The following is a 14,803-nucleotide window of genomic DNA, read 5'->3' as shown; positions in this document are numbered from 1 at the left end:
ACGGCAGACCTGCTAGAAAAAACAGGGTCCCTCTGACTCCTGTGAGTATATTTCTAATTTGACTTAATTATATAAGTACTTTCTTTTATACTGTCTATTTCTTGGCATCTCTACGTCTTACCTATTTTTGTTATAATGCCAGCGACGATGTTGGCTCACATTTTTATTACTTGGGTAAAAAAATAATTTGATGTTTTAGTGAAAACTGTTATAAGGTGATAATAATGAATCTCATACTATTTTGTATTTGTACAGGAGGAACGTCGCGCCAGGAATGCTCAATACGAGCGCGAGAGACGCGAGGGGGCTACCAAAGCAATGCTGGCCCTCGCGCGGGCTGACGGCTGCCAAGATTCGGTAAGTTATTATAATTATTTACTACATTGCATTGGAGAATTGCAAAGCTGAAGTGGCAGTGGGCAGGACACATAGCGAGGAGAACCGATGGCCACTGGGGCGGAAAGGTTCTAGAATGGCGACCACGTGTCGGACGACGCTCAGTGGAGAGGCCCGCTACAAGGTGGACCGACGATCTGGTGAAGGTCGCGGGAAGCCGCTGGATGCGAGCAGCGCAGGACCGATCGTCGTGGAGATCCTTGGGGGAGGCCTATGCCCAGCAGTGGGCGTCGTACGGCTGATGATGATGATGATTTACTACATATATTACCTATTTATTTATTTCCTTTTTAGTTTTCTTTTCTTTGAGTAATTTTTACTTGACTGTTTACATTATTACTTTTTAAATGTTTTAAATTGTATTCTTCATACATAACGTACTGTTTTTCTTATAGATTTCACAGGCCGAACTGATTCCGTGTGTTTTTAAGCATACGACGTGAGCAGGAGTTGATGACTTGCTCCGTAGGAACCAGCAGCTGACGTCAGAATGTAAGTGTTCAATGGTGGAATATTTTTTGCTCTTTCTTAATCACGTGTAATAACTTTAAAGTTATATTAGTGCACATTTAATTTACTCACACAGTTTCTTGAATCGATTTTGAAATTCAAATATTTTTCTTTTTGCTATGTAGGTACGGAAGTAGAATACTAAGTGTGTACTCATTGAATATATTTGTTTGTTGCAGTTGAAACACTCAAGCGGCAGCTGGCTGAGCGTCCGGCAGAGGTGACTGCGCTAGTCCGTGCAACTGTAAGTACCTTAAACTGTCTAGTCTGTTCTTGTGTACCAATTCCTTTGTCTATTTATTCCTTAATATCCTTCACAAGCAACATTTTTTTCATAAAATTTACCAGTATTATAATTTTTATGAAATTTTCGACTGGTAATTCCACTTAAATTCAACTCAAAATGATGGTCTAAATCATTCCTAAAAGTATCGTCACACGCTGTATGTCTGTTTTAGGAGGCAGCTGGGGACTCGTGGCTACCCTGGTCCCCGATATCTGCCGAGCGCTCACCGCCAGAAATGATCGTGGCCCAACCTGTTGTCCCAATGGTCCAGGATATGTTACTTTATTATTTTTGAAAATGATTTTCCGTTTGTCCTTATTCACATAAATTTGAAGTTTGTTTTAAATTATTTTTGTTGTTTGTTAATTCCTTTTATATATATATATTGATACGTGTACTTAATTTTATATTTGTACAACACAACAACACACAGGTGTTGTAGGGTCTGGCGACATCAGCTGAAGACCCTTGGAGTCGCAGTAATTTTGTTTTGGAGGCAGTATTTATATATTTTTTTACAGAATTCTATTCATTCTATATATTTTCAATTTTAATTTAAAAATATTCCTAAATTACTGAGAGCAAATGCAATTCCATTTTTAAGTTATATTTCTTATTACCTTGCCAGAAACGAAGAATTGTATACCAATAAGTATTGTTATTTTTATTTCTTACTTGTTCATCAATTCATCACTTTTCGTTAATTTCTTTTGTAATTGGCCCCGATTCCGGCATACACCTCCTAATTTTATTTTAAGTTATACCTGTCATTTTCATATCCTCCGAAAGAAAAGGGACGTATGATTGACAACCATTAATTTTAAAATGAATGAATGACCCGGGCGAATAAAATAGGGAACTCGCTCATATGCAATCCTGTTTAACGTGTGCTGGCAACTTAATTCTGTCGGGTTATTGGCCAATATAAAATTTTGAAGTCAACAAACTAGCAAAAAAGCGACAAATCAAGAAAGGCCTCCACCGACAGGAATCTAGCTCTAAAAGGAGTTTGGGTAAAAGTGGCTTGATTTTCTTAGTCTGCAGCCAGCTATAATAATAATAATTATAATTTATTTATTTATTTGCATATTTTGTCTAATGTGCATCGGAACCGAAAAAATTAAATAAATAAGAACAATTTAAAAATACAAATTTTTCACCAGAAATTGTAATAACTCCAGTTTCAAAACTGCAAAATCGACAATAAAATTGTCTACGACCGGACGCCTCATTAGCCTAGAGTACCGGACGCCTACACATAATTTTTACCCCCTAGACATTTTCTGGTAAAACAAAATTTTGTATGGTGGCCATCTTGTTTTTCTGCCATTTTGTTTTTTTTTTCGCCAGTGATTGAATCTAGTTTTTCTGCCATTTTGTTTTTTTTTTTTCGCCAGCGATTGAATTTGACTAAGACTTAAAAAGGTTTAATGGACAAAAAATGTTCCAAATTTTATAATTTTGCCAGGCCATAGGGTGTCTCCCTGATGCGGAGTAGTTTCCGAAGATCGAAAAGTATTAATTTATTCAACTTTACGTTTTGATCACACTCCCTATACATAATTTTTACCTCCGAGGCATTTTCTAGAAAAACAAAAATTCAAATTCAAATTATTTATTTTCAGACACAGGTCCATAGATGTTAGTAACAATGCAAACTTAAAGCTAGGGTTAGTATAAAATAGAGCAAATGAAAACTTAAGAGAGGTGGAGCTTCACCCATCGGCGCAGCAATGGGGAGTCCCACTTATCAGCAAACACACTCAGAATGGTGTTGGTAGCGCCGCGGAGCCGCGACAGCAAGGAGGCGCTGCGCTTCCGCATAATGGCATAGAAGTCATCAATGCGCGCCTCCGCAAACATGCCCGACGCACTGCAGCGCCACGGTCGCCCCAACAGCACTCTGAGCGCGTTATTGTATGGCGCGTTATTGTATTGGGTGTTACAAAATGTTGTATGGCGGCCATCTTGTTTTTCCGCCATTTTGATTTTTTTTCAACTGCGCTTGTATTTGACTAAGAATTAAACAAGTTTTGTGAAAAAAGAATCGTTCGAGGTGCGATAGTTTTGCCAGACTGTAGTGTGTCTCCCTGATGCGGATCAGTTTTGCAAGATCTGCAAGTATTCCCATACTCACCGAAAGGTCTTGATCACACTTCCTATACATCATTTTTACCCCCCGACGGCGACGCTCCTTCTGGGAGAACAACTTTGTCAGTGAGTGAGTGAGTGAGTCAGTCAGTCAGTCAGTACTTGGGTTTGTAACTATAAAATTATAAAATAACTAGATGTCGCGTGGGTCGCCCGCAGCAAGCTGCTCGCGTGTCCTGTATTAGTTCGAAACTTTCTACGGCGGCCATTTTGTTTTTTTGATGTTAAAACTATTTAACAATACCCAAAGAAAAGGATTCCATGTACAAATGTATGTCAAAAAATGTCAATTAATAGACAAATTGCTTCAATATGGCATTTATGGACAACGGGTCTGTATAAAAATATCAATAGCTAAATAAAAACAGCTTTAATATTACTAAAGCATAAACTTTACTTCGTTTTACGAGGTACCTAAGATATACTAACAAACAAAAGCATGATGCCCTCGTTACGAGGGCTTATCTCTAAACTCAGCCGTGAAATGCATATGGACAAAAAACTATGAAAAAAAAACTAAAATAACAAATTCAAAAGTAGGTAAGTACCATCTTGTCATAAATATATTTTTGCATCTATTTAATGTGGAGTGTGGGTCATATTTTATACAAATGTGCTGCAAAAATAACTATAATTGGAATGAAAGTGTAACAAATATTAGGTATTATTTTAGAAAGAATTAAAAGATAAATGACTACAATTACTAAAGCTGATCTCGAGTTTTCTCTACCTATTTCATTAGTGTGTGTAACTTTGGTATGTGTGAATGTAAAAATAGAGTCCTGTACACGTACTAAATAGAAAACAAAAAAGAAATATATGCATCATTCACAAATCGTTTATTTTTTCTAAAAATTTAATAATATTGCACGGTGGGTCTATGACTATAAGTACATTATTAGTACTTAAAAAGTCTAGTTAGGTACAATAATATTATGTTATTAAGTGATATGAACATAAAACTAATTACAACTAATAGGTATTTACAAGTTTAACCTAAATACAAAACATCTAAATTCTAATCAAGAAATATAAACTAAGTACAAAAAGTACTCTTCTATGTGGCTCATTCTAATCTGTAGCCGATAGGTTGAACAGTTCCTGTAAACAAAGGAAATAAATAAAAATTCATCGAAATTTGCGGCAGACCTGTAATAGTATCTTAAAATATAAAATTAATGAATTAAAGAGCCAAATTAACCTCTCATATGCCGAGATACCAGACACAATAGATTTTACATTGTGTCTGGTCGAGATCCGCGTTCCGGCGTTTAAGGGGTTAAGTAAAGCAAGAGATTTATCCCATCAAAGTCTTCTAGATTTAAGTCTTCCAGTTGCCACGGCATTTCAGGAATATCTAATAACTCCATCAAATCTGCAATAGAAAGTCTTTGTTAAAGTTACGTCAGCAAATAATCAACTTTCGAATAAAAAAAAACCAGACAATAATTATAATTAAATGGAATCTACGTATCGAAACATAAATAAAGGAACATACCCGTGTCAACTGGATTGGCCACAACATGACTCGTAGAAGCGGCAAAGGAGGTAGCAGGTATATCTGATTACTCGATTATATCTGCAACGTAAAGTCTTAGTTAAAATTACATATTAATAAAATAATTACACACTAAAACCTGAAAAGGATTCCAATAGTGATATTATAAAACGAAAATCAATCTACTTATTTCCAAAAGTTGACTAGAGAATCATAATTCAAACTGCTCACGATATGTGGTGCCACGGAGGTAGCAGCGTCATTGTTATCAGATAATGACTCATCATCATCAGACTCAACGGTTGTGGAGTGCTCGGCCAGTGTCTCCGTGAGTATTGTTACTGCAATAAAGAAGAATATCATAATAATGTATTATAACAATAGTTTCTTCTACTATGTTTTTAAGGACGATGGACCGATAGTCGTGGAGATCCTTGGGGGAGGCCTATGCCCAGCAGTGGGCGTCATACGGCTGATGATGATGATGTTTTTAAGTTCAACTGAGAAACATTACGTTAGAAAACAAACATGTAAAAAATAAATAAGTACGACAAAACAAATAAAACACGTACTCTGCCTCCTCAGCAATTTCCTGTCGCCTTTTCAATGTTGAAATTTCATGGTCATATTTTAGGACGCTTCTGTAGAAAGTTGACCACTGTCGCCATTAGTTCTGTATTTGATGTCTGTAACAAAAAAAATGTGTTTAGATTCATGAATACAAAAAAGAGAGTCTTAGTGGTTTTAAAGCAGTAATTTGCCATACTAAGTGTTATATCACATTGCCTAACAAGACCCTCCATCACCACTCAAAAGCACAGTACTATATGTATAGTACACATACCGTGGGGCTGCACCCGAGCGCGTCGGCGAGCATCGCCATCGCCCTCGATTGCCTCTCACGTCGTTCCCTCTCGTACTGGGCTCTCTCTATGTTGTTCCTGTACAACAGAACAAATTATTATTACAAAACATCGGTCACCCGTACTTCTAAAAGAATTAAAAAGTCAAAGCTACGTGCAAACGACAAATCAAAATAAAATGCTGCTCACCAATCAAAGGGTCTTTGCCGGCAGGTGAAGAAATAGGATAATTATAGATTTGGTATATTTGGTATGACTTTGTTGAATATAATAATTATTAGGGAGCGGGAAAATAATATTCATCGTTCAATCAATCAATCAATCAATAATACTTCGTATATCGTTCGTCGTTACTCCTTTTGTATCTCTCTTTATTTGGCGTTGGTTATTGGTTACCAGCGCCATCTGTTGGTTCTTTTGGTTACTACTCTACAATTTCTTATCATAAAATATGGATGCAGCCAGCTAGCCAAACTAAATTGTTAAAATAGGTTTGCGCTAGATGGCGCTTTTCTGTGACAGCAGGTCGTCCACGCTTCCTCAGGGGAGCAGAAGATGATTTTGGCTGCAGGAACATAAATATAAATTGTTTCATTACATTAAAAAAAATACATAATACAATCACATAAGAAAATATATGAAAGTCAAATACTTCAGTGTTGCTAGACATTGTAAAACGGTAATTAATAATGAACAAAAGCAGAAAAGAATTTAAGAATTATTAACGTTCTCACAGGATTCAGAGGGACCCTGTTTTTTCCGGCAGGTCTGCCGCGCCTTCAGGCACACGCGGCGGTGGCTGACGACTCTGGCTGCTGAAGGAAGTTAAGAAAATTAATTCAATTAATTAATTAACTAATTCTTCTGGTTCTGGTTCAATAAGTGTTGACGATTTCTTATTTTACAAAAAAGACAAAACACGGTAACACTCACTTTGCTATTCATCATTATTCACAAGAAATTGAATAAAACAGATTCACCCAAGAAGTCCTTACGCTTCGGAGATTCGAAGGTAATGGGGTTGGCCGGCTGAGGTTTCTTCTTTTCCATCGGAAACATTCCCCTCGTAACACTGTCCATCGCTTACGCTACCCATCGACCTCTCAACAAAAACAGAAATTAAACAAAATAAGAAATAAATTTAAATATAATTTGATGCCTCGACGAAAATTTTCGTCAGTCCTGGAAGACCTTGACCAAGTCGAGTGAATCCCACTTCATGTCGAAATACGAGTGTCACAGCTTGTCTTATCTTTATCCATATTGAGCGTTTAGGGGTTCCTCAACTATCAAACACAAATGTTACTGAAAACCAACAAGTCCTCCCTTCTTCTTTTTCAACTGCAATTTTGACTTCATTAAATAAATAAATTACATAAACTGCCTATATACGTCCCACTGCTGGGCACAGGCCTCCCCTCAATCAACCGGAGGGGGTATGGAGCATACTCCACCACGCTGCTCCAATGCGGGTTGGTGGAGGTGTTTTTACGGCTAATAGCCGGGACCAACGGCTTAACGTGCCCTCCGAAGCACGGAATCATCTTACTTTTTCGGACAATCAGGTGATTCAAGCCTGAAAAGTCCTTACCAAACAAAGGACAGTCTCACAAAGTGATTTCGACAATGTCCCCATCGGGAATCGAACCCGGACCTCCAGATCGTGAGCCTAACGCTCTAACCACTAGACCACGGAGGCTGTTGAAATAAATAAATTAATAAAATAAATTCATAACGATTTTACTTTCTTTTAAAAGCTACTTTTTTGTATTTAGAAAATTAACCGTCGCTCCAACTGACAGATAATCCTTATATCTTTTATAATCCTAAGGTTACAATTTCAGGGATTCAAGACCACTGGTCATTCGTTAAGCATTTAAAAAAGAAAATGTGTAATAAAAACCTCCCTAGCTCGGTTGACAGCGGTGGCAGGAAGGAATCTGAGCCGACAAGGAGCAGCTACCAATAAATAAGCTGCATCAAAGAGCTGCAGGCTGGTACAGCATCAGGAAAACACCAGTACCGAAGACGCGTTCAAAACAGCTGTACAGAATACCTCCTGCGGACAAAACGCACAGGGGTAAATCAAACCTCTAGGGGCGGAGGCACAACCTAACTAACTCTAAAAATTATATAAAAAAGCCTCACCTGTCGGAGGTCGAGAAGCCACGTATGCGGCCAACGTACGATGACGTCGATGCCACGACGTTAATACAAAATGGCTGAGCAACGTGTCCACGCCACGGACACCAAAACCACACCTATTTATAACACATCGTATTAGAATATTGAACGCAAACACTAAAACTCACGATTCACGACAGATGAAAGAAATTTGGAACTTACCAGAAGAAAAATCTATGGAAATTTGGCGGCGCGTAGAACGGAGTTGCCACCGGTCACACTCTAGTAAACTACCTAAAAAGACTATAAAAACATACATCGACACTGATAACGACGATTTAAATGCTATAACGCATTACAAAGACAAATTCTCACCCGAAATTCACAATTAAATATTGAAAGTGTGGATACACCCGCTCGGCGAAGCGCTGTCTGGGAAATACGGCAGCTCACAGGCGCAGGACTATATAAATCACCCAATTCAACGCCTACGTCACGTACAAAGCCAGTAAAACCTCAATTATCCGTTAGACGACACTGCCGTCGCACACTAAAATGCAATTAATAACAAAGACCAAGGACAGGAGACTCGACCAAAAATTCCCGATGTATATAGTAAATATTGATACCAACATTCTTCAGCAGCTACTTGACAAGGTACTCCAAGATATAGCCTTCTATATAGTATCGGGCACACGCCATCTTCCGGTTCATGGTGGAAATTTCGCTGACTACGGGGCCCAACGATAGCAAGTCGATGGTCCCGGACTTTACATTGAACAATCCGAGATGGCGCTGTGTCTAATACTATCCAAAAATCCATAAAACGGGTCCCCCGTAACTAATCCCCAGACTGAAAGAAATACGGCACTACAGGTGTCCTTGGTCTAATGTTACACTCGACGAATAACCACGAGGTGATGGAACGCATCAAGGGCAAAGCTAACGAGAACGGCAAGGTGAAGAAGGACTTTTGACGATGGCGCTACCGCGCACATCTACGTAGAATCACATATAGAATTACACTCAGACCATTGGTGTTGGAGGTGGTATATTTGCGCCCATACAAAGTATTTTTTTTCTTGTTTTGCCGTGTACCCCGATGATATTTTGTACAAATGCATTCTAAATAATGGCATAGGTTACGGAATGACTGTTGTAGCCGTTAACGAGATATAGAAATACACAGGCGGTTCTGACGTCAGGATGGCCGGTGTATAAACCAAACAATTTAAAACTCAAAGTTTTGTACATTTCAGCACAAAATTCGTACAATCTTGCTGCATAAATATTTCGTTATGATATGTGATACTACATAGGTGGTCCTGATGTTCACGTAAAATGCGATGGAGGGGTTATATCCTTTCAAATATGATAGACTTTTAAAAAGACAGAAAATTGTTATGGTTGACTAACTGATCCCTTGTTACCATGAGGGTCATAATATCCATCTTAGAACTTTGATGACTGCAAGTTGTCTTTCATTATTTGTGGCTCTGCCCACCCTATTAGTGATGAAGGGCGTGACTTCATGTATGTAATTGCTTGAAGAGCAGTTCTTTAATATATATAATATAATCTAATTAGGGGCTAAAATGAAAATGTATGTGTATTATTAAAGCAATTTATTTATTTTAAGAAAATCGTCAGACAAAATATTCAAATTAAAACTTATACTAAAATAAAACAAAAAAATAAAGAGAAATACATTAGAAAACACTATTAACAACAAGAAAAATAAGCTTAGTCAGATATCACTTTGTGACGCGGAGGCGGAGGATTCGTTTAGTAGATGCGGGATGAATTTTGATTCTGAAAATAAAATAAAGTTATAATTAGTAATAATACGATATATGTAAAAGAATAAAAAAATATTATTTGTGGCACACAAACATAGTGGCATCGCAATACAGCAACTTCTTCCAGGTGACCAATGGCGGAAATGGTAACCACCTAATATATAAAATTATGTATGTAGTCATAAAACAGAGAAGATCGGTCATAAATGAAATCTACTTACATGAGGTGCACGGGAATCTTGTCTCCCGTCAGACTGGTTTGCAGCCCTAGATTGTGCGCGAGACCTTCGGAATTAATGGAATGCACATACATTTGGCATCGTACGGAGTGGAGGAGATCTATTCACACCCCGTGACATAGCCTCTTCAGCCTCGGCAATTAGTTGTCTCGATATTCTGGCGGTAAAAATAAATAAATACCTTTTTCCCATTCATAAATTGTTTAAAACCGTACGCAATATATACCTACCTACCTCTACCATTGCAATTAATATATAAAAATTGTCGTTTTAACAAATAAAGTAAATAAGATAGTGTTTAATATAAACAATGCAACTGAGTTTTTGCAACGATAAAAGAAATATATTAGTAAAAAATAACATATTACCTTGCATTTTCAACAACACCATTTTTAATAAAGCGTTGCTGGATCGGCGATGACGATCCAGCTGTACAACAAAACACAAAATATATTAAATATTATAATATAGACATAAATAATTAATACGAATAAATAATAGTTAATAGTAGAAACAGGACCAGTGCTTATAAAAATCAGAAAAATAACGCACCTGAATGATTGCTTTATATCCGTTTTCTTGAATGGTAGGACCGGCAATGGGCGGACTGTATTCACGCTTTTTAGAAGATTGCTGAAACAAAAAAAGTTAGTTGCAACAAAATTAAAAATATATATATATATAATTAACACTTGTTTAGTGAGGTACTCACTTTGTGGTTATTGGGTGCCATGTTATTTTAAAATAAAGTTTTCGTTGAAGTGGTTAAGAGCAAAAGTAAAAACACTGCTGCGTCCGAACGCTGTGACTGTCCGATGGTAAGTGACGAAGATTGTGGCTCGCAAGTCTTCTCGGCGGAGCGCGGGAGAAGCTAAGCCAATCCGATTCTGGTATTAGAAAGAAAGAAAGAAAAAAAAACCATTTATTTTAGAAATAAGTAGGTGGTACACAGAATAGAATAGTGAACAAAATACTGAATTACACCTTATCTCTAAAAAGGGATGTCAGCTCAGCAAGATGTTGTGACACTCCGACATTGAGGGATCGACTCTGACATTATTATAAATAAATAAAACAAGTTTGGTTTGAATAAAAATTGTGAGATTTATTTGTCAAGTACTTATTATCTAGTATTAAGTATCAATCATCAGTCATTGGAGAATTCACTGCCTGTTGACAAAGAAAGAATATAATTAATAAAATAAAATAATGTCGTTGCAATCAGAAAAAAAAGTGGCGCCATTTTTTTAAAGCAGGTAATAGAAATAGCTGATATGAGTTATAGCCCAATAATAATTTAGAAAAATAATAAAATACTCAAAGAAATTAAAAAATAATGACGAATAATCACGAAAAACATTAGAATTAATTTAAACTGCTCACATCGGTTACATTATCAGGTGGGCTGGGAGTTCACGTTGTCTACGAGCAAGTCTTCGGCGGATCGCAGCGATTCGCACCATAAAATCTTTCACTGTAACAATTATGTGTACATTGTAATATATATATTGCAGTACGAATACCTAAGGGCCCTACCTCTAAGCCACTACGGTGTCGCACCACGGTTAAATGCAGTTTTATAAAAGGTAACTAACCAGTCTATACAACTAGCGCAATACATTTGTTACCGGCTTCCCAATCTGAATTTTATTACGATTCTGAAATTAGGTCTAAATATCTCTTTCAATTGAAGAACTGTTTATTACATTTTTACATGACTGTAAAAAAGGAAGAGGTCTCACTTCGACGCGTAGGTATGCATTTATTTGATTGGAGCTAACAAATTAAAACAAAATTACATTTTATACGCCAGAATTTGCACTATTAAGTAGTTTAATGAACTTACTTTGCATCTCCAGCACCAACATTAAGGCCGCATGTCTCTCTTGATAATACTGCTCCTGTACAACAATACATAAAAAAATGGTTAACTACTTGATTTCGAAATTTGATTACTTACTATATGAATCTTGATACATCGATGACTACCTCAATAGGTCCTTCGCTGTTTTTTCGGTGATTTATTACATCAAAGTTTTTTTAATGGTTAAAACACATAATAACGGGTTCTTACCGCGTTTAAATGGGGATATGAGACTCCCGATATTTCGATACTGTTGCAAGTGCCATGATCACGGGATGACTGATGAGATTGGAGTGGAGTAGGTAGATCCATAATTTTCTACGGGCAGACATATCTGTCTACCCTCTTTCTTTGCCGCTTGTTTATGTTTTTGATATCGGAATGTTCGGAACCATCTGAACTCGCACCAAACTCACTACGACAAACCGCAGTCACTGTGTCCTCACGTTTTTTCACCACATTAGGCCGTTTCAAGCTTTTTACAACACCTATTACTGGATTCCACATGGTCGATAATTTGAACCCGTCTTCCCTGTTGAAATTTTTATGTTTTCTGATTTCAATAGCCTCTTTTACGAGTCTGGGGATGTAATGACGTTCTGTCGATAATATTTGTGGATTGTTAAACTCGATCCAGTGGTTAGGGCCCGACTCCAGTACATGCTCAGCTATAGCAGATTTCTGCACGTCATTTTTCTTCATGTCACTAATATGTTCTTTAATCCGGCAGGAAATAGACCGTTTTGTTTGTCCGATGTACGAACTACCACAACTACAGTCTATTTTGTATACGCCGGGGCTCTCAAACGGAAAACAGTCTTTCGGGGAACGTAGACTCTGTGCGATTTTCTTTGAAGGGGTAAATATAGTTTTTATTAAATATTTATTCAAAATATTTCCTATCTTATCAGTAACTCCCTTCAGATATGGAAGAAATGCTGGCTGACGTTCAACCCTGGGTACGGTCGTCTTGACCTTTGGTTTTGGCCGCAAGGCTCCAACATCTATCCTATAACCATTATTGCGAAGAACCTTCTGTACATGGCTGATTTCAGCGTCTATGTGCTCATTGTCGCATATGTCATATGCTCGGTTGGTTAAAGATGTTACTACCGCATTCAAATGGCGAGGGTGATGATGAGAGGTCGCGTGTAGATAACGATCAGTGTGTGTTGGTTTTCTGTGCACATAGTGACTCAGAGTGCCATCTGCTCTTACTGACACTTTAACATCCAAAAAGGCCAAAGCTCGATTCATCTCCATTTCTGCTGTGAACCGCATGTTTTTGTGGATGGCGTTCAGATGCGGTAAACATTGATCAGTCTGTGGTTTTCCTCCTTTGTATATACAGAAGATATCGTCTACGTATCTTATCCAACACTTCAATGGAACTGGGAAGGTGGACATAGCACGTTCTTCGAAATGTTCCATCCACAAATTGGCAATCACAGGAGCTACGGGACTACCCATAGCTACTCCATCAATCTGCAGAAAGAATTCCCCCTGTATACAAAATAACTGGATAATAGAAGTGTGCTCCACAAGTTTAGCATATTCCATCGGGATATTGTTGTCATGCAATTTCTTCTTAACCACTTCTAAGCATTCCTGAACGGGTACATTGGTAAAGAGAGACTCTACGTCAAAACTGACCATCACCTCCTTTTCCACGTTCATCCTACTAAGAAAGTCAACAAATTGGCGGGAATCCCTTACGAACGAGGATGTATGTCCCACTAGATTCTGCAGTACCCGGGCCACATGCTTAGCCAGATCATACGTAGGTGAGTTGATTTGACTCACGATCGGCCGCTTTTTTTTAATGGTGTTTTTTAAATTTATACTCCACCACGCCGCTCCACTGCTGGTTGGTGGAGACGTAAAGTATTTCCATATATTGGACGGCAAGGTAGGTCGTTGGTTATAATGATAAGATAATTGTAATGATAAGTTTGTACTGTAATATTCACTCATTTTTTTCTTAAAATTATTTTATATTTTTTTCTTAAATTGTTACAGCATGTTTAACCTGAGAAAACAGACTCAGAAACATTTTTACGTAAATTTTATATTTAAATTAAGTACGAATTATATATGTACGAATGTAGTTATTAACTAATATAATTAAAACAAAAAAAATGAAATAATAAAATATTTTACCAGTTCATCCGGTACGTTGTTGTCTCTATCCATCTTAGTAAACTTTTTATTGAATTGGTATAGATTAAACACAAAAAAGCACTCGTCCGAACGCTCCGACTGTTGGATATAAATGATAAAATGAAAACTTGTTGAAGTCTGTTTGTTCTCTTTGTATGCGCGCGTGCCCTTTCGTCATCAGCATAGTGTGTTTAAAGTCTTTGGCATTAACTATGTGGCAGGAAGGATTTGGTGCACGCTTCCGTAACATAATAAGAAGATTTATATTTTGTTAGACAGACATATTTCCATAATTTTATCTACCTATTCGCTTTGGGGCCGAAAATATTCTAAGTATCACGATTGTAGAAAATGAAAATTTGTGGTCTTTGTCTATGCCAATGGGATATACGTGTGATAATATGTATTTATGAGAATGATGATTATTTACGCTTATATTTTATAATTGTTTTGAATAGTATTTTATCTTCACTTTATTATGCTAGTAGCAACTTAGTGTACCTATTATGCTCGTAGCAACGGAGCGTTACGACAGTGTTGCAGTCGTAGTCGTAGCGTATATGCTGCCGCGTAGTCAGTATAAGATAATTATTATTATATTGAACATGTGTAGAAGTATGAAATCGTATGTTTATATTAGAAATACATACATAACACGTCTGAAAGTGCTGCAAAAAGTTTATATGATTTATTTTATTAACTTAAAAATATAATAAAGTAATCATGATAGTAAGGTACCTAAGTAATTAGGAAAGGACTCCTGTAATTATATTTTGAAGTTGGGGGCGTTGTGGTCATCGCCTAAATAAATGATCTCGTTGTCGGAAGTAATATAAGACGATTAACGAATTATAGGAAAGTAATTGAACAGTTCCGATGAAAACGCCGGCGCATTGTTTAGCGCAGGCGGACT

At 37.2% G+C, this 14,803-nt stretch overlaps 1 protein-coding gene and 1 long non-coding RNA gene across 2 annotated transcripts; one reads left to right on the top strand and one right to left on the bottom strand.

Moving 5' to 3' along the window:
• Window positions 1–261: 261 nt before the first annotated feature.
• Window positions 262–1,461, top strand: LOC126374936 (uncharacterized). The gene is made up of 4 exons (XR_007567519.1): window positions 262–357; window positions 792–888; window positions 1,086–1,150; window positions 1,365–1,461. It is a non-coding gene; the product is annotated as an uncharacterized LOC126374936 (long non-coding RNA).
• A 4,003-nt stretch (window positions 1,462–5,464) lies between these two features.
• On the bottom strand, window positions 5,465–13,407 carry LOC126375067 (uncharacterized). Its single transcript, XM_050021909.1, has 5 exons — window positions 12,391–13,407; window positions 11,713–11,767; window positions 10,235–10,295; window positions 5,686–5,782; window positions 5,465–5,527 (listed from the first exon to the last, which is right to left on the bottom strand). Exons 1-5 carry the CDS (start codon window positions 13,405–13,407, stop codon window positions 5,465–5,467), a joined length of 1,293 nt encoding a protein of 430 aa, XP_049877866.1.
• Between the last annotated feature and the right edge of the window lie 1,396 nt (window positions 13,408–14,803).

Source organism: Pectinophora gossypiella, chromosome 18, assembly GCF_024362695.1.
Source record: "Pectinophora gossypiella chromosome 18, ilPecGoss1.1, whole genome shotgun sequence".
NCBI lineage: Eukaryota > Metazoa > Arthropoda > Insecta > Lepidoptera > Gelechiidae > Pectinophora > Pectinophora gossypiella.
This window is presented reverse-complemented; position numbering and strand designations above follow the sequence as displayed.

Excerpts from the sequence above, each read along its gene's own strand:
- LOC126375067 (XM_050021909.1), bottom strand. The coding sequence starts at position 13,407 with ATGAACGTGGAAAAGGAGGTGATGGTCAGTTTTGACGTAGAGTCTCTC. Across the intron at positions 5,783-10,234 it reads GGTGTTGTTGAAAATGCAAG|GAACAACATAGAGAGAGCCC; the intron begins GTAATATGTTAT and ends TCTGTTGTACAG. Across the intron at positions 5,528-5,685 it reads CGCTCGGGTGCAGCCCCACG|ACATCAAATACAGAACTAAT; the intron begins GTATGTGTACTA and ends TTTTTGTTACAG.